The following is a 20,665-nucleotide window of genomic DNA, read 5'->3' as shown; positions in this document are numbered from 1 at the left end:
TAGGATAGATTGCTTCTGTAATTCATTCCCCGGGAATTCAGACTTCAGTGAAACACAGATCTCCTATGTGGCAGCATGGATTTTCATCTTTTTACTTACTTGAGGTACATTCCCAGCATTGCAGCTAGGCATAATAAAATCTATGTGTAATTTTAATAGAAACAATACTATATAACATCTAACAAACAATAAATAGTTTCTTAAATAAAGAGTGGCATGTAATAAAAAGGGCTTTTTATTATTTAAAAAAGCCTGTAACCTTAAGGCAAAATAAAAATTATGCTTTGACTCCATCAAACCATCATGTACATTCTCAGCATTTCCTTTCACTGCATTGCATGAGGGTGTATAAATATCTCTATTCTTTATACTCAATTCTGGTCCTCAGGCCTGATTAACTGTATGTTGCCATAACCTAGTATTAATGAAAACACAGCTTGCTACCATGTAAGTAACTGTAATGTCTGTAACAGTGGATGGCAAGTTTATGCAGTGCTTTGAGATTCTCAGATGAAAAGCACTATTGAAGTGCAAAGTTATATTACTATCCTCATTAGTGAAAGAATGAGGGCAAGAAGAACAGGCAAGTCACCACACACTATGGTAATTCTGTTTCTCAGGTTAATATAATAATAATTAAGTGATGAAATCTAACACAAGATTAATTCAAATTTACTTTACGTCTGCTGTATAAACTTACAAACTTGAGCCTTTTGTCCTCATCTCACTTTTCATATAGATATTTCCATATATACATAGTCCTCAGAATATAGGCACTTGATCATATACTCTAATCCATCTCCTTTGTAATTTCCCAGTTGAATTTCAGCTACTTCTCCAGTGATTTTGATGTGGATGGTGTAACTAAGCCAGTAGATGTGTATTAAGGTTTCATTTAAGTATGAGCTTAATTGGCAATTGTCAGGTTGTGAAGACCCAAAAGCTGTTCAAGCATCTTTCCTCTGATGTCACAATTCCAATATAATGCAACATTATACACGCATACGTGCAAAGGAAAGTGTCAGGATAAAGATCACAGAATGACAGAAATATAGGGCTGAAAGGGACTAAGGCCTGGTCTACACTGCGAGTTTGTCGGATTTAGCAGCATTAAATCTGAATTAACCCTGCACCCATCCACACAACAAAGCCATTTTTTCGACATAAAGGGCTCTTAAAACCAATTTCTGTACTCCTCCCCAACGAGGGGATTAGCGCTGAAATCGACATCGCCATTTTGAATTAGGGTTAGGTGGACGCAATTCGAAGGTATTTGCCTCCGGGAGCTATCCCACAGTGCACCATTGTGACTGCTCTGGACAGCACTCTGAACTCGGATGCACTGGCCAGGTGTACAGGAAAAGCCCTGGGAACTTTTGAATCTCATTTCCTGTTTGACCAGGTGAGCTCATCAGCACAGGTGACCCTGCAGTTCCAGAATCGAAAAAGAGCTCCAGCATGGACCGAACGGGAGGTACTGGATCTGATCGCTGTATGGGGAGAGGAATCCATGCTATCAGAACTACGTTCCAAAAGATGAAATGCCAAAACATTTCAAAAAATCTCAGAGGCCATGAGGGAAAGAGGCCGCCTCAGGGATGCAACACAGTGCCGCGTGAAACTTAAGGAGCTCAGATAAGTGTACCAGAAAACCAAAGAATCAAACTGACACTCCAGGACAGAGCCCCAGACATGCTGCTTCTACGCTGAGCTGCATGCAATTCTAGGGGGGGCCACCACCACTACCCCACCCCTGTCCGTGGACTCTGAGGATGGGATACTCTCCTCCATGGCTGAGGATTTTGCAGATGGGGAAGATGAGGAGGACGACGAGCTTGGGGAGAGCACACAGCACACCGTTTTCCCCGACAGCCAGGATATTTTTATCACCCTGACTGAAATACCCTCCCAACCCAACCAAGCCGGAGAAGGGACCTCTGGTGAGTGTACCTTTTTAAAATATAATACATGTTATAAAAGCAAGCGTTTTTTAATGATTAAGTAGCCCTGAGGACTTGGGATGCATTCGTGGCCAGTACAGCTACTGGAAAAGTCTGTTAACATGTCTGGGGATGGAGCGGAAATCCTCCAGGGACATCTCCATGAAGCTGTCCTGGAGGTACGGTAAAAGCCTTTGCAGAAGGTTTCTGGGGAGAGCAGCCTTATTCCGTCCTCCATGGTAGGACACTTTACCACGCCATGCTAGTAGCAAGTAATCTTGTATCATTGCATGACAAGGCCTGGCAGTGTATGGTCCCGGTGTTTGCTGGCATTCAAGCAACATCCGTTCTTTAGCTCTCTGTGTTATCCTCAGGAGAGTGATATCATTCATGGTAACCTGGTTGAAATAGGGGAATTTTATTAAGGGGATATTCAGAGGTGGCCGTTCCTACTGGGCTGTTTGCCTGTGGCTGAAAAGAAATCATCCCCGCAGTTAGCCATGCAGTGGGGGGGGGGCATTGGCACTGAGCTGTTCGCGTTTGGCTAGCAGGGATTTTCCCTGATACCAGCCACGCGGTGGGAGGAGGGGAAAAGCGATCATCCCAGAGAATTGGATGGGGGGAGGGGGTTAGTTTGGTTTCTGCTGCTGCTCGTTAACAGGAAAACTGCAGCAGTAAATGGCCAACTCAACGGGCTTTGCTTGGTATGGGAAAGGAGGGTGCTGCTGTTATGAAGGTTGCAGAAGCCGAAAGACTATGGCTTACCATGGCTGCCTGCAGGCCGAATTCTGTTGCCCAGCCCTGCGTGTGTGATCTCTAACACCAAAGCCGCAGGCACTCAATATAAGATGCAAAATGCGACCTTCTACCAAAATCTCATGTGCTATGTAATGTGAATAGTGTTGTTCACCGTGAAAGAGTATAGCCATTGTTCTGTAAAATGTATCTTTTTTAATACTTCACTCCCTTTTTTTCCTCCAGCAGCTGCAAATGTTTCAAGCCTCCCTCCTCCATCCCAGAAGCTATGTCAGATAAGGCGGCGAAAAAAACACACGCACGATGACGTGTTCTCTGAGCTCATGTTGTCCGGCACTGACAGAGCTGTGTGGAGAGACACAATAGCAGAGTACAGGACAGTGGCTGATGAACGTGAGGAGAGGTGGTGGCAGGAAGATCAGAGGAGGCATGAGGAAACGCTGGGGATACTGCAGGATCAAACGGACATGCTCCGGTGTCTGGTGGAGGTTCATGAACGGCAACAGGATCACAGACTGCCACTGCAGCCCCTGCTTAACCGCCCTCCCTCCTCCCCAAGTTCCATAGCCTCCCCACCCAGACGCCCAAGAAGGCAGGGTGGGAGGCTCCGGGCACTCAACCACTCCACCCCAGCGGACAGCCCAAGCAACAGAAGGCTGGCATTTAACAAGTTTTAAAGTGGCCTTTTCCTTCCCTCCTACCCTCCTCCCACACCCCACCCGGGCTACCTTGTGAGTTATCTCCCTATTTTTATAATCAATTAATAAAGAATACATGTTTTTTTAAATGATAGTGACTTTATTTCCTTTGCAAGGAAGCTGTGATCGAAGGGGGGAGGGTGGGTGGCTTACAGGGAATTAGAGTCAACCAAGGGGGCGGGTTTTCATCAAGGAGAAACAAACAGAAGTGTCACACGGTACCCTGGCCAACCATGAAACTGATTTTCAAAGCTTCTCTGATGCGCACCGCTTCCTGCTGTGCTCTTCTAACCGCCCTGGTGTCTGGCTGCGTGTATTCAGCAGCCAGGCGATTTGCATCAACCTCCCACCCCGCCATAAACGTCTCCCCCTTACTCTCACAGAGATTGTGGAGCGCACAGCAAGCAGCAATAACAATGGGAATATTGGTTTCGCTGAGGTCTGAGCGAGTCAGTAAACTGTGCCAGCAACCCTTTAAACGTCCAAATGCACACACTACCACCATTCTGCACTTGCTCAGCCTATAGTTGAACAGCTCCTGACTACTGTCCAGGGTGCCTGTGTACGGCTTCATGAGCCAGGGCATTAAGGGGTACGCTGGGTCCCCAAGGATAACTATTGGCATTTCAACATCCCCAACAGTTATTTTCTGGTCTGGGAAGTAAATCCCTTCCTGCAGCTTTTTAAACAGACCAGAGTTCCTGAAGACGCGAGCGTCATGAACCTTTCCCAGCCATCCCATGTTGATGTTGGTGAAACGTCCCTTGTGATCCACCAGTGCTTGCAGCACTATTGAAAAGTACCCCTTGTGGTTTATGTACTAGCTGCCCTGGTGGTCCGGTTCCAAGATAGGGATATGGGTTCCGTCTATGGCCCCACCACAGTTAGGGAATCCCATTGCAGCAAAGCCATCTAGTATGACCCACATATTTCCCAGAGTCACTACTCTTGATAGCAGATGGTCAATGATTGCGTTGGCTACTTGCATCACAGCAACCCCCACAGTAGATTTGCCCACTCCAAATTGATTACTGACTGACCAGTAGCTGTCTGGTGTTGCAAGCTTCCACAGGGCTATTGCCACTCGCTTGTGAACTGTGAGGGCTGCTTTCATCTTGGTATTCTTGCGCTTCAGGGCAGGGGAAAGCAAGTCACAAAGTTCCATGAAAGTGCCCATACGCATGCAAAAGTTTCGGAGCCACTGGAAATCATCCCAGACCCGCAACGCTATGCGGTCCCACCACTCTGTGCTTGTTTCCTGGGCCCAGAATCGGCGTTCCATGGCATGAGCGTGCCCCATTAACACCATGATCTCCAAATTGCGGGGGAATGCGGTTTTAGAGAAAAGTGTGTCCATGTCCTCATCACCACGCTGCCGTCACCTCCCCGCCTGGTTTTTCAGGTGCTGGTTCTGCATACACTGCATGATAATGCACGAGGTGTTTACAATGGTCATAACTGCTGGGGTGAGCTGAACGGGCTCCATACTTGCTGTGCTATGGCGTCTGCTCCTGCTCGGGCAATCCAGGGAAAAGGGCACGAAACGATTGTTTGCCATTGCTCTGGCAGAGGGAGGGGTGACTGACAACATGGCTTACAGGGAATTAAAATCAACAAAGGGGGTGGCTTTACGAGAAACAGAATGGTCCCCTCAAGGATAGAACTCAAAACCTCAAGGATAGAACTCAAAACTGGGTTTAGCAGACCGTTGATTTCACAGAGGGAGGGAGGAGAAAATGAATACAAAACAAATCTGGTCTATTTCTTGTTTTGATCCACTTCATCTATCTTTATACATCTTGCTGGCAGCAGACTGTGCAGTACGACCGCTAGCCATCATCATCTCCTGGGTGCTCGGCAGGAGACGGTGCAGGATGACTGCTGGCCATCGTCTTCTGCTGGCTTCAGATTAAAAGACAGTGCACTGCCGGTAGGATTGAATCGCCATGAGACGAAACTTAAAAGGGAAATGACCTGGCTGAGTCACTCCCATGTTTGCCCAGGCGCCCTAGACCTCATCGAGGTCTGTTAAAAGAGCACCCAGGACTATGTCGATGGTGGCTACCAGTCAGACTGCACTGTCTGCTGCCAAAAGGCAATAAACTGCTGCTGGGTAGCAATGCAGTACCGCGTCTGCCAGCACCCAGGAGAAGTACAGTGACAGTGAGCTGAGCGGGCTCCATGCTTGCCGTGGTATGGCGTCTGCACAGGTAACTCAAGAAAAAAGGCTCAAAACGATTGTCTGCCCTTGCTTTCACGGAGGGGCCTGACGATATGTACCCAGAACCACCGTGACAATGTTTTAGCCCCATCAGGCACTGGGATTTCTACCCAGAATTCAAATGGGCGGCAGAGACTGCAGGAACTGTGGGATAGCTACCCACAGTGCAATGCTCTGGAAGTCGATGGTTGCCTTGGTACTGTGGACACACTCCGCCAACTACATGCACTTAGAGCATTTGTGTGGGGACACACACAATCGACTGTATAAAAACGCTTTCTACAAAACCGACTTCTATAAATTCGACCTAATTTCGTAGTGTAGACAAGGCCTTAGAGAGGTCATCTAGTCTAGCCCCCTGCACTAAGGCAGGACCATCTATATATAGACCATCCCTGACAGGTGTTTGTCCAACATGTTCTTAAAAACCTCCAATGTGGGGGTTCCTCAATCTCCCTTGGAAGCCTATTCCAGAGCTTAACTATCCATATAGTCACAAAGCTTTTGCTAATCTCTAACTAAACCTCCCTTGCTTCAGTTTAAGCTGACTACTTCTTGTTCTACCTACAGAAGACATTCAGCACAACTGATCACAGTCCTCTTTATAACAGCCCTTAGCATATTTGAAGACTATCAGGTCTGCCCCCAGTCTTCTTTTCTCAAGACTAAACATGCCCATTTTTTAAATCTTTCTCGATAGGTCAGGTTTTCTAAACTTTTTATCATTTTTGTTGCTGTCCTCTGGACTCTCTCCAAAGATTCTGTCTTACAGTGTGGCACCCAGAACAGGACATAGTACTCCAGCTGAAGCCTCACCAGTGCTAAGTAAAGCAGGACAATTACCTCCCATATCTTGCATACTAAGTCTCCTGTTAATACACCCCAGAATGATATTAGACTTTTTTGCAACTGCATTCCCACTGTTGACTTCTGTTCAATTTGTGATCCACTATAACCCCAGATCCTTTTCAGCAGTACCACTACCTAGCCAGTTATTCCCCATTTTGTATCTGTGCCTTTGATTTTCTTCTTACTAACTGTAGTACTTCACACTTGTTTTTATTTACTTTCATCTTGTTGAATTCAGACCAATATTCCAATTTGTCAAGGTCATTTTAAATTCTAATCCTGTCCTCCAAAGTGCTAGCAACCCCTCCCATGCTTGGTGTCATCCGCAAATTTTACAAGCACACTCTCCAGTCCATTATCCAAGTCATTAAGGAAAATATTGAATAATACAGGACCCAAGACTGACCCCTGCAAGACTCCACTAGATACATCCCCCCAGATTGACAGAGAACCACTGATAACTACTCTGAGTGTGATCTTTCAACCAGTTTAGCCCCATCCTTACAGTAATTTCAACGAGACCATATTTCCATAGTTTGCTTATGAAAATATCATTTGGGATGTGTCAGATAATTGTTGATGAAATAATAAAGTTTTAGCGGATGCACAAGTATATGTGTGCATACGGAGAATCATACAAGTATAGACAAAAACTATAGTAATGTCATATTAGCTCAGGAAATGCAAAAGTTACACTTCCAAAAACAACAATCTCATTTTGTATATATAGGTCCAACTCCTTTGATACATCTGAGGAGCACATGACACAGCTCAGAAATGGGGATGCAAAGGTGGAGTTGGCAGTCCCCCAATTCTAGGTCATTGCGTACCAAAGACCTCAAGAGGTCAATATGGCAGCCAGGGACCCATGAAGGGAAAGAAAACACTGATCACACTTCCTTTCTCCCAGTCACACCCCTTGCACATGCAGCTGGGCTGAGTGTGGCATAGGTGCCGCTATGCTGGCTGTAAACTGTTGGAAGATCCCTCTGCACTAATGTGATTCTTGCCTAGCCACCTATGTTGGCTCTAGCGCCACTTTGGATTAGTGGTGAGGTGCAAAGCAGCTGGGCCATATGCTGTTTGTTTTTCTGGCTAAATATGCTGTTTAATATTTCTTTTCATTAGAGATTTATGTGAGCCAGAAAACCCGATCTGAACTCCTTCAAACTTTGGCAAAGATTGGAGCCAAACTTCTCATCTTAGGCTCATCTCTACTACTTATGTTCCAAAATATACATCACAAAATATACCAGAAAGGAGCAATTAAGATTGCTATTATAGCCTTTACTTTTCACCTTCCTCTACGTTTGTGTCTTTACTGTACAACCTTAGTCTTGCATTTGCAATAACCCTTATGGTAAAGTTTCTAATTTTGGTAACACTAATCATTTGGCCTGTCATTCCTTTTTCTTCATAATTGCTTAGCAGGTTTAAATCCAGAATCATAGGATATAGACATTAACAGATAAATTAATACCTCTCCATTTAATCTGGTTAGCCACTATCCCAGGGGTTTGCTTTCACAAGATTATTTGCAAACACAGTAGAGCACTGATATTATGAAGGCTTCATGGGATACCCAAAACGTTTGGAAAATCAGAAGTTTGGCAAACAGAGGGTCGGTGATTATAGCAGAAGACCAGCTGACTATGGAGAAGAGCGGAGAAGGGGGTGTCCCTGGGTAGAGACAGCTTCTACAAGGCTGGACAGCTCAGCAGCATAAGAGGGAGAATGGAAGCTACCTGGGAATATCAACCCTATGGAATTCCCATACTCAGCAGAACAGAAGTTTGACTCCAATGGATTTTGTGAAAAGGAGTACTTGTGGCACCTGAGCGACTAACAAGTTTATTTGAGCATAAGCTTTCGTGGGCTAAAACCCACTTCATCGGATGCATGCAGTGGAAAATACAGTAGGAAGATATATATATATACACAGAGAACATGAAAAAATGGGTGTTGCCATACCCACTATAACGAGAGTAACCAGTTAAGGTGAGCTATTATCAGCAGGAGAAAAAAACAAAAACAAAAAAAACCCCTTTTGTATTGATAATCAGAATGGCCCATTTCCAACAGTTGAACGACGCTTCCTCAGCTCTGGTCCCCTAACACCCCTACTCTACTTGCGCTACATTGATGACATCTTCATCATCTGGACCCATGGAAAAGAAGCTCTTGAGGAATTCCACCATGATTTCAACAATTTCCATCCCACCATCAACCTCAGCCTGGACCAGTCCACACAAGAGATCCACTTCCTGGACACTCCGGTGCTAATAAGCGATGGTCACATAAACACCACCCTATACCAGAAACCTACTGACCACTATGCCTACCTACATGCCTCCAGCTTTCATCCAGACCACACCACATAATTCCATTGTCTACAGATACAACCGCACTTGCTCCAACCCCTCAGACAGAGACAAACACCTACAAGATCTCTATCAAGCATTCTTACAACCACAATATCCACCTGCTGAAGTGAAGAAACAGATTGACAGAGCCAGAAGAGTACCCAGAAGTCACCTACTACAGGACAGGCCCAACAAAGAAAGTAACAGAACACCACTAGCCATCACCTTCAGCCCCAACTAAAACGTCTCCAGCGCATCATCAAGGATCTACAACCTATCCTTCAGGACCATCCCTCACTCTCACAGATCTTGGGAGACAGGCCAGTCCTTGCTTACAGAGAGCCCCCCAACCTGAAGCAAATGCTCACCAGCAACCACACACCACATAACAAAAACACAAACCCAGGAACCTTTCCTTGCAACAAAGCCCGTTGCCAACTGTGTCCACATATCTATTCAGGGAACACCATCATAGGACTTAATCACATCAGCCACACTATCAAAGGCTCGTTCACCTGCACATCTACCAATGTGACATATGCCATCATGTGCCAGCAACACCCCTCTGCCATGTACATTGGCGAAACCGGACAGTCTCTACGTAAAAGAATAAGTGGACACAAATCAGACATCAAGAATTATAACATTCAAAAACCAGTCGGAGAACACTTCACTCTCCCCGGTCACTCGACTACAGACCTAAAAGTCGCAATACTACAACAAAAAAACCTTCAAAAACAGACTCCAATGAGAAACTGTTGAGTTGGAATTAATTTGCAAACTTGACACCATTAAATTAGGCTTGACTAAAGACGGGGAGTGGATGGGTCATTACACAAAGTAAAACTATTTCCCCATGCTTATTTTTCCCGCTACTGTTACTCACACCTTCTTGTCAACTGTTGGAAATGGGCCATCCTGATTATCACTACAGAAGGTTTTTTTTTCTCTGCTGATAATAGCTCACTTTAACTGATTACTCTCATTATAGTTGGTATGGCAACACCCATTGTTTCATGTCTTTGTTGGGCCTGTCCTGTAGTAGATGACTTCTGGGTACTCTTCTGGCTCTGTCAATCTGTTTCTTCACTTCAGCAGGTGGGTATTGTAGTTGTAAGAATGCTTGCTAGAGATCTTGTCGGTGTTTGTCTCTGTCTGAGGGGTTGGAGCAAATGCGGTTGTATCTTAGAGTTTGGCTGTAGACAATGGATCGTGTGGTGTGGTCTGTGTATATATATATCGTCCTACGGTATTTTCTACTGCATGCATCCGATGAAGTGGGTTTTAGCCCACAAAAGCTTATGCTCAAATAAATTTGTTAGTCTCTAAGGTGCCACAAGTACTCCTCATTCTTTTTGCTGATACAGACTAACATGGCTACCACTCTGAAATGGATTTTGTGTGTTCCACAGGAGTGGAGCTTCAGTCCATGCAACAACGAGGGGCAAAACCAGTGTCTCGAATGCATTAGTTGACCAGAGGTGTGTAAACTGGGGATGGATTGTGATCAGTCAAATATATATAAAGCACGGTGCTATCATAAAACAAAAGTCCTGGATGGTGATTCATACCCTTTCATTATACAAACATATAAAAATAAGTCATATGCAAAGCCATACTGTATAGTACATACCTGTTTATGAGATAATGTATGTGCGCGGGAGGGTTACATTCTATCTGTGCATATTTATGTGCCTCTCAGTGTGAAGATTCAGGAGTTTTTCTTCACAAGTAAGTGTTTTAGTGTCCTGGTGCAATACATCCTTATCTTTCCAGTGGTCTGGCTTTAATTGAAAACCTATAGCTGAAGCCTTTGCAGAAGCAGCAATACTTCCTTTAGACTTCGCAGTTCCAAGTGACTTTCCTGTACTTCTTTTTTGAGTGCTAAACTTTAGAGAATTCATGTCCAAGCCTTCATTATGGCTGTCCAAAGTCAGTGAATCATCAATAATATTTTTTAGATTGTTTGATTCCTTTTGGTTGGCAGGATTGGGCACATTTACGTCAATGTCATTACTTAAGAAAGAAAAGCTACTACATTTAGCAGAAGTTTTAGGTTCAGCCAGTAATTCTAGGACTTTGCCTGATGCTAGAGATCCTTCAGGGGTAGTGTAAGAGAAATGTGGCTGCTGCTCAACTCGCTCTTCCTCGGGACAAGCCTCAAAAAAACATTCAATGTTTTCTCTCTCATCTGCAAAGTCCAGTGGCACTGGAGTACTGCTCTTTTCCTCTATGTATTTGGTTACCTCCCCACAGTCACTATCATGAGAGGAGAGAGAAAGATAAGAATAAAAATCCCCCTTTCTTAGTTGTATGGGCCGGTGAGAATGTTCCATTACTTTTTCCTTGATCTGTGTTAATGAAGTAGGAGTGGCTGTCTCACATTCAGGCTGTGACTTACTCTTCAAGGCTGTTGATGCCATGTCAATTATCTCCATCACAAAGCTGTGCACTGAGCAATCGTCCACATTTCTTTTATCGAAAGCAACAGATTCACAGTTGCAACGTGAATCACTACCACTCGCTGAGGTATTCTCCTGTGCTTCATTTGGTTCAAAAGCTGCACAGCAATCAGTAGGTTTTTCAATAGTGCTTGTTCTGCTTTGTTGATCATTAGGTAAATATTTTAGTAAAGAAGTATCTTGTGTATCTATACCTCTCATTTCGGACACAGGCTCCATACAAGGCTTTCTAGTGGGAGTATAAGCAATGCAATGATCGTCAGACTGAAGATGATTTTGACATTCTTGTAGAAGACTTGTGGATATATTTGATGGTTGAACAGTCTCTTTACCATCCATATGTGAATCATCTGAACTATCTGTAAATGCTTCGCAGATGCAACTTTCATTTTCAGGTCCCTTACCATCAAGTAAGCCAAGATTTTTGGGAGCGGATGAAGTTCTAATAAGCTCTTCCTTTTGACTGTCTGGAGTATTTTCAACATTTCCATTCTCTATGTCATCCACAAACTGATCTTTAGCAGCCTGAGAACTATCCTTTTTAGTCTGACTTTTTGGCCCCAGTTCATGACCATCTGATAAGTTTTTACTGTTGCCATTATTTTCTGGTAGCTTATATACTGAACCATTCAAAAGTGTTTCAGTGCTCAATGTATCTATTGCTTTTGATGTCTCATTGCTACTTACATCTTTACTGCACTGAATTTTGTCACTGAGGTTGCATCTTCTCTTCTCCCTTGTCAAAGAAAATTTTGGTCTAATCCAAGTCTGGAGTTCATTCTTTATGTAATCAAGTCCAGAAATTAAATTGCACTCTTCATAAATATCCTCATCAGTTGCAATACTGGAGTCATCATCTTCATCTTTGATGCCCAGGTCCTCCTCTGTCAAGGTCAGGGTAGAACTTGAAAGCAAATCACTGTCATCTTCATCATCAGTGCAAGCAGACGTGCAGGAGACATTAACAATCATGCTGACATTGACATCACTCTCATCAGCTACTGACCGATTAAGATGTTTCCTAAATGATGCATTTGAATCTGGCACTTTATTTCTGTGCAATACAATGTCCTCAGAGCAAAGAGAAAGGTCCTCACTGCTGCTGAGTTCAGTGAGAGAAGCAGCTGAATCTTCGTTGATTGAGGATGCAATATCTAGTGCTAACTGTCCCGCTAATGACATTTTTTGTGAGCTACTTTGGAGTGTGATATCGGAAATGCTGCGCTTTATCTTTTGGTCTAAAGGGCTCTGGATATTCTCTAAACGATTCAGGAGGTCTAATGTCCTTTTGCTGAGTTCTCCAACAGAATCACTGCTTGCACTTATGTCTCCTGAGCCATGATGACTAAAAAGATCTTCATTGCTTTTGTATGAAGTCAACCAGCTTTCCAAAGATGTGCTTCGCTGAAGACCATCGCCAGCTTTAAAAATACTTGAGCCAAACAAATCACCTGCCACAGAAAGAGATTCTAATGAAGAGCTATGAGATAAAGGTGAAACCTGTTTTGCATTCTGTATATCAGTTAATTTCCTAGCACTCTCCACAGATTTGCAAGAAGTGGGATCTGATTCTCTGGAGACACTTGCCAAAGTAAGTTCATGCATAAACTCATCTGGGTGTAACTCTGCAGATTGATGTTCAGCTTTACAGGGTATTTTATCAAAATAAAAACCATGAAGTAAAGTGCCCCCTGTACATGCTTTGTCAGTTTGTGATTGTTTCATCATCACTGGCAATTTAAGTTTGGCGCCTTGGAGATAAGAGTAATCATAAAATGTAAACACATCATGTTTTCCTTGTAATTCTTCTTCCAAACAATCAGAGGTATGTTGGGTAGCACCATTTAGATCTCCCTCTTTTCCACTTGCACAACATGCAGAAGAAGTTGAGTGACAATTATTTGAAAGTGTAATATGGTCCTCTTCTTCTTGTTTAATTTTTTGTTTTATCACATCAACTATGTCACTCATATGGGCTTCCAGAGGCCCAATTTCAGGATTACTCTCGGTTCCTTCAATATCATTTAACAAAAAATTTTCAGAATTGTTTGAAGTTTCTGTATCACCTTCACTGACTATTCTGCTTTCACTCTCAGAATGTCTGCTTATATTTCCACTATGGTACATATAATTGAATGGTTTTGCCAAAGTGGTCCTGCCTATTAGGTCTGGCAGAGATTTGGTAGAGGAAAGTGGGGAGTCCTTAAGGCTTTTATTTAAAATATTAGACTGTGTTACACTGGGGAAGTTTGAAGTCTTTTGCAAGAAAGGTATATGTTTTTTTCCTGATAACTCTACATTGTGAAGGCTATACACTTGGTAAATGTGAGGGCTAGGAGGTGATGTAATGCTGGAACAATACAGAGGAGTTTCATGATCACTCATACGTTCTTCTTGATTCAAGTCATTACTACCACAGTCTTCTGAAGCAGATTTCTGTTTTGGATGATCCTGCTTTTGTTCTTGATCAAGTTCATTTAATTCTTCATTAATACTAATCAGCTTATGACTTATATCAGTTTCATCCCATTCTAATGCATCTTCATTTGGACCATTTAGGTCCATCAAACCAGGATCAATAACATTCAGGGGCTCCTGTAAAAAAATTACAAAGATTAAAAAATAATTATACATTAAAAAAATTACTAGAGAAATAAGGATAAATACACTGAACGCATGTAAATTAAAGGCAGTGAAAGTGCTTATTTCTTTGGACCACTTACCACGATATTAAAGTAAAGTTAAAATGGACATATGAGAGTGAAATCAGTTAAATGTAAACATGGTCTCCATTTTTGTACTTTTTTTTGTATATACCAGAATACGTTTGCTGTTTGATTGAAAACCTCTGATACAGGATTTTGATTTCTCTCCCATAGAGATTATTTTTGATAAATCAGGTTAGTACAACTTGCTTAGGAAACCACAAGTCTAATAGCTAAAAGGGATCTCATACAAATATATCAGTAGGTAAAAAATAACTATTAGCACTTTATTATGTTGGATTTGAGAGATTATCTGTTTAGCCTACTTAAATTTAAAAGCGTCTAGATTCAAAGTAAACAACCATTAAAGGATTTTAAACTTTTTATAACAGAAACTTTTATGCTGCCAATGTTATAACAGCTAATCTAATACACTGACAGTCATAAAACTTGCTTAGGTATGGAGTACATTCACTGTGATGAATTTTTATTAGAATTTCTGTTTATTCTTTGCTTGCTGATAAAGGCAGTACTAATGACTGGTTAGTATGACTAATGAATGCTAAATCCTCAGCGGTGAGAACAATCAATCAGTCTAATCAAATACAACATTCATTTCAAATATTGTCTGTGCTGACACTGTACTCTGGGAAAGTGCTAATAAATAACTGAGCTAGACTTTTTTTTTTTAAAGACTTTTGTCACTTTCCAATAATATTTGTAATTATGTGTATACAACACTTAAAGCTAATCTCAAGAATATTTTCTTCTAGCAATAAACAGAAACAGACCTGTGTGAAAGGAAACACGATGGCAACCCATTCAGAAAGTCAGCACAAGGCCAGAGCACACCTGTTCAGTCCCACATTGAAGCTTTCATAAAAAAAACCTAAGTGGTACACAGGTCTTGGGCTGGCTTTCTGGACACAAGTGAATTTCACCTTATGGCATCTTCCTCTTCATTTTCCTCTCCATGTCCATGTAATCTTGCAAGGGTGAATTACAATTTAGGGAAGACTTTTGGCTCATCTGCGATAGACCTGCTATCAGTGAGCGATGGGGACGTGCAAAAGAGAAATCAATGACTCAAGTCCTTAAATATAACACTGCTTTTCATGATGCCATAGCTAAAGGTTTGTCAGGACGTTGTCTGGATCTATATATCTCAAGGATAGAACACAACTGAAGAAATGAATAGTAAGGCTGAATGCTTTCTTCAATGGCATTCATCTGAAGGCATTTTCCTGACATGTTTGTTTGTTTGAAACCAGCCTTACAGCTGAGTATCTTTACATTTAGACGATGGCCCAGATCCTTGACTCTGTTCCAGCCCCTTTGCATTGCTCCTGAGGTGCAAAGTGGCCACAAAGCTAGCATAGCTAGCCAGCCCTATGTCAGCTACTCCTTTGGCCTCCTTGGCACAGAGTGTTATTATGCTCTGCAATCCTTAGTTGTTTAATGGCTCTTAGTTGTTTATGGTCTCCCTGTTCTGACATATGGCACAGTCTCTCTTCCTTCAAATTCATCCAGAAAAAATTCTTACACAAAAACGATCTCTCCTGTGTACTGTGTTGTCAGGTGTACTGTATTGTCTGGGTCTAAACTAGACTGGAAGTTCCCTGAGGCAAGAGTGCTTTCTTATATGCATGTATAGAGCTGAGCATGTGCTCAAACAACAATCTAGACCACAGCTGATGTAGAAAGATACTGAAATAGATACTGAAATAGAATTGGGCTGTAGCAAAGAGGAGGACTGGGGAGTGTAGTTATCAAACACTGAGTCTATTATAAAAAGAATTATTATGGTATTCTCTCTTTTTTTCTAGGATACTTTGGTGCGTGATCCCTTAAATATGGCTCACCAGATCAGAAAACCCAGCTGAAACACCTGTTTGCTAGATGTATGTAGATGTGGGCTGGAGAGCTGAATGCTATACTCAGATTTGTCAATGGGGAAGTGGGGAATATAGGGTACCAACTCTGATGGTTACTTCTTTTGGTCACTACTAACCTGGGCCAGATTCCAACAATTAACCCGCAAGTAAAAATCCATATATCCAATTATCAACACCCTGAGCGTTCAGTGCCACAGGAAGATTACAAGGATTAAATAAAAACTAGTCTAAATCATGTTATCTAAAGAGAGTCTACTAATTTTTCCCATTTTTCTCTCTGGATTTTCTTATTACTCCAGACATTAGCATTTGGGATGCATTACTACAAACTGTCGCAAAAATCATTTGATTTTTACTGCTTTAAGCTGCTGTCAACTGCAAAAAAAATCTGTGAAGGCAGGAAATCCGCAGCAGATTCCACAGATTTTATGTGCTGTAGAATCAGATTTTATTTCTCAGAAATACATTTGGCTCTTTCTGGTTAGGAAGATAACCTTCCCACTGTAAATTAGCACTCTGCTGCCTTGTTTGTTCTGCAAGTCAGACAGACCGAAACAATAAAACACACACAAAAATGTGACCTCAGCCCATTCATCTTAACGGAGTGCTCTGTTACGTCAAAGCCTACTTTTTATCATTTAGATGTATACGGTTTTCTGAGAGTAAGTTTTTTCCAAAAGAAGAAACACCCAGCTCAAGTCACTGAAACGCTATTATAAATCATTTCACATTGTTGGCCACAGAGTACATTTTCCCCTTCCTTTTACAAAATCAGGCAGGCTACTCAAATAACGGAAGGAGTTCGGACACCATGACATCAGCCTGGGAGAGCAGCAGCAGGGAGGGTGTATGGCTTAGTGAAGTGCTGAACAGTGTGGCACACCATGTCCCACTGTGGTTGCACTGATGATGGCAGCAGGGGGAAATCAGAAATTTCAGAAGACTTTGTGTAATGTGAAATGTCTTCCTGAACAGGCCCCTAAATGCATAGGCAGGATGCCAGGGCATCAGATTTATGGTTATTTTATTAAATTAGACCTTGTGGATTTTTCAGTAGAACATCTGAAATTGCAGACAAGATGGAACCTTTTACTTCTAAACTTCCAGAGGGTGGGAGACTGAGCCCTTCTCCTCCCCACTATTGTTGGCCCCTAATGTCTGTGCTACATTCTAAATGTCTGAATTAATGTTTCTTGGAAGGAGAGTCAAGATAGGGAGTAAAAGAAATGGCAGCAGTTTCTTTTCACTGCTTTCCTTTCATCTCTCTCTAATGTCGTGGGTCTTTCTTCTTCTTCCTATGGCAGAGATACTAAGCTGGCATTCAATGAGATAATGTTTGGAATAACTCCAGACAGTTTTTCAGGGTTGGTCCCACACACCTGGCAGTGACCTATGAAAAAACTTTCCCCTCTAATTTCTTCTCTAATTTTATTTTTCTCCCATTCTGAGAATTAAATAGCTAGAAATTACTTGACATCTTAGAGCAAAAGGGTGGGTATTTAGTTAACTGCTCTAGAAAATAAAAGATTTGTGCATGAAAGGCCAGATCCTCAGGTGGTATAAATGGGCAAAACTCCACTGACTTCAAAATTATACCATGTAATTTACACCACCTCAATCAGTGCTGACTACGGTCCTTCATGGAAATTGCATCTGCTGATTCCAGGGGCATTTGACTTACTCTGGCCCAAGGTATCACTCCTTGAGTCACATTACCCAAGAAATGAACAGTCCATTATAGCCAGATGTCCTGATCCTGAAAACCAGATACAAGAGGATACTGAAAACATTTTCTGATTCTAGCACAACCAAATGGGGATTACCACTGAAGGACAATCTGCAGAGTTCTAGAAAGCGCCCGGCTTCTTCACAACGGTGAGTTCTACAGGGTGAAATCATGGCCCCATTGAAGTCAGAGACAAAAATCCCAATAACTTCTGTGGCATTCACCCTGGGTATCAAACTGTTGGGGAGAGGAATCTATGACACCTACATATACTTCTTTGGAAATTAGCTGGTTTAACTGATTGCCTGTGAGTATTTAAGCTGCCTGATATTTCAGTACTTTACCACTTCAATTTGTTTTATATATCTCACCCTTTTAACAATGAGTATCCTTAAGAACCCAGTGGGACAGAGCTACTGCTGAAGCTCCATTGACTTCAGAGGAGCTTGTTTTATTTACACCAGCTGAGGATCTGGCCCAGCATTTTAGTTCTAATTTCAGGGCCCAGATCAAATAATGGGCTGAATCCTGGGGTAAGGGACTTGCCAGCAATGGGAGTTTGCTTGACCAAGGACAGAGTAGAAATTGGGTGGAATTTTGCTAAGCACTTCATGTTGACCTGAGTGCTCTCCTTGAAATCAATCGTAAAAAAAAGCTAAGAGTGAGCACTTTTGAAAATCCCTCCCAACTGAGTAAAGATCTCAGGATTTGGCCTAATACAAATAATAATTTAAGAGAGTATATGTAGTCTCAAAAGATCACAAAGTACACCACAAATTATATACCAACACTATTAAATGCAACCCCATCTGGTGTGGAGTTCAACAGCCAAACGGCACACATGCAGACAAGAGAAATATTTTTTGACCTAACAAGCCAAGACATACATCTATCCATATTATATATACCACTGCGTCTATAATATTGCCATTGAGCAAATAGCAGATAGCCTTCTAAGGTTCCATCCAGAAATCTATCAGACAGTAAATTGTATCTGACTCGGAAATTGAAGGTGAAAAGTTGAATGCACCCTGCTGGGATTTGCATGTGTGGTTTTAGGGAGTCTAGGTATTTGCAACTTGGGCCCTGATCAAATAAAACTTGCACATGCAGAACCGTACTCACGTGAGTAGTTCTATCATGTTCACTAGAACTTCTCATGTGAGCTAGGTTAAATATGTGCTTAAATATTCGTAAGATAGAGGCTTTACTGCTTAAACCACTGATCTACCCTAAACATGTTATCAGGGAGAAGCATACTGTAAAACCATTTAAAGATTTGTTTCCTCATCCCCTGTGATTGTTAAAGAAAAAAGTTTCAAAGGATAATGCATTTCTCCTGTACTGTTTTCTTTACTAATACAGAGATGGATTTGTCTTTTTCTCTAGCAAGTTATTATTAAAGTTAAACAATGATTCCCTGTGTTTCAGTCTCATTTGCATGTACTATTTCAGTACAGATACTTTGTGTTGGTGAAATAGCCATGTAATGTAACCCCCACGTACCATTATATTTTTTTAAAGGAATTAACATTAAAAAGAGCTTTTACAATAATAAATATAAACTCTGTTCCCCTCCCCCTCCCACAAAATCCCTCAATTGCTGTTATTATCCAAATATAACTGCACTTATGGAACAGGGGAAAAAATGAAAGAAAGAAACCATCCCCCACCTCCAAGAATGTATTCACATTCAAGAAAGACAAACATGATTTTGTTTTTTGAAAAATGCCAGCATGCCAAGTACTTCTGCTGAGGGAAATAGTCATGTTTACAGTCGCCACTTCACTTCTGCTTTACTTATGTTCATTTTCTAAATGGGGTTCCTTGTATGATAGCCAACCAGAGAACTGTCCTCATCTATCAACACCTACACTTCATAATTAATAAGCAGTATTGCTGAAAGGACCTGCTCATTACAATATGATGGGTTATGCTGTACCGGACCCCACTAGAGAAACCAATCATTAACACATCTATTTACTATAATTAAGGTTAAAACAGGAGTTTATCTGTAACTCTGTGTTTATTTAAAAAAAAAAAAAAAATCCAGGACTCAGGTTAATATTTTCCCTTGCTCTGCTTTGAAATAATTAGCCTCAGTTCTACACTCTTCACACACAAAAAATGCCATCTACTTCAAAAGGCATTATGTGTGCAAGAGGGTGAAGTCCAATTTTTGAGGCACCAAAAGGAGGACTTCTATAGGGGAAAAAACAGAGATTTTCCATTCCCCTCCCCCCATTTATCCTTCCCTCCTCTCAGACCCCCTTTATTCTATCTGCAGTATTTGTTTATACAGGTTCTTAGAACAGTGCCCATCCCAGCAGCATGGCCAAGATCTCACACTAAGATCTATGCGGGCAGATTCCTGTACCTATGAGGAGAGCCACAGGTTTCAGTGGGGCTGTGCTCAATTGTGGGTGTCCATGCACAGGGTTTTTCAGTGGAGGACAGGGGTAATTGATGTTCTGTCATTGTTCAGTTTCTCACAGGCATGTTAATGCTCCAAGTTCTTCTTGACACTCAGAAATAAAAGGTGGAAGCAATACAAATTTTGGATGTTAAAATGACACTTCTCTCTAGTTCATTTAGCAACTTTAAAAAAAAAAGAATTAATAATTGTAAGGATTTTTAAAGGGAAAGCATCAATTTGAAAAAAAACAACCAGTCCTCTCTGCAAAATGTGTACTTACTATAGTTATTAGTAAAGTTGGATTATTGTCATTCAAAAAAATCAGAGGAACACTCCCTCCCCTCCAATTTTTTCCTCTATTTTTAAAGTTTGCTTAATCTGTGCATTAGGGAGCACTTTTGGGCCAATCAGCTGTGTGCCTGCACCGGGGAGTTAAAGGGGCGTAGGGAGTCCCCTAACTTCCCTCGATGGGCTACCCAATTTGCCACATGTTGTGCAGGGAGAAAGTGAATGCGAAAGTGTGGAGTTTTGGCTTCAGCTCCTTCCCCTTCAACACACCAGTCAGCAGAGCTGAGCCAACGTGGAAAAGGAAATAACCCGTGCCAGGAAAATGGCTGGTGTAACTTACTTCTCC

General features: G+C 42.0%; 1 protein-coding gene and 1 long non-coding RNA gene across 2 annotated transcripts in view; one reads left to right on the top strand and one right to left on the bottom strand.

The window, feature by feature from the left end:
* Positions 1 to 20,665, bottom strand: part of AKAP6 (A-kinase anchoring protein 6) — a 413,166-nt gene that overhangs the window by 3,767 nt on the left and 388,734 nt on the right. Inside the window, exon 14 of the mRNA XM_037900577.2 lies at positions 10,461 to 13,884. Within this exon, the coding sequence (XP_037756505.1) occupies positions 10,501 to 13,884 (3,384 nt within the window). The 3' untranslated portion in view covers positions 10,461 to 10,500. The remainder of the gene's footprint in view (positions 1 to 10,460; positions 13,885 to 20,665) is intronic.
* Positions 1 to 20,665, top strand: part of LOC122466159 — a 37,271-nt gene that overhangs the window by 12,977 nt on the left and 3,629 nt on the right. Inside the window, exons 2-3 of the long non-coding RNA XR_006291464.1 lie at positions 15,821 to 15,895; positions 17,693 to 17,764. This is a non-coding gene — a long non-coding RNA (uncharacterized LOC122466159). The remainder of the gene's footprint in view (positions 1 to 15,820; positions 15,896 to 17,692; positions 17,765 to 20,665) is intronic.

This window comes from Chelonia mydas, chromosome 6 (assembly GCF_015237465.2).
Source record: "Chelonia mydas isolate rCheMyd1 chromosome 6, rCheMyd1.pri.v2, whole genome shotgun sequence".
NCBI lineage: Eukaryota > Metazoa > Chordata > Testudines > Cheloniidae > Chelonia > Chelonia mydas.
This window is presented reverse-complemented; position numbering and strand designations above follow the sequence as displayed.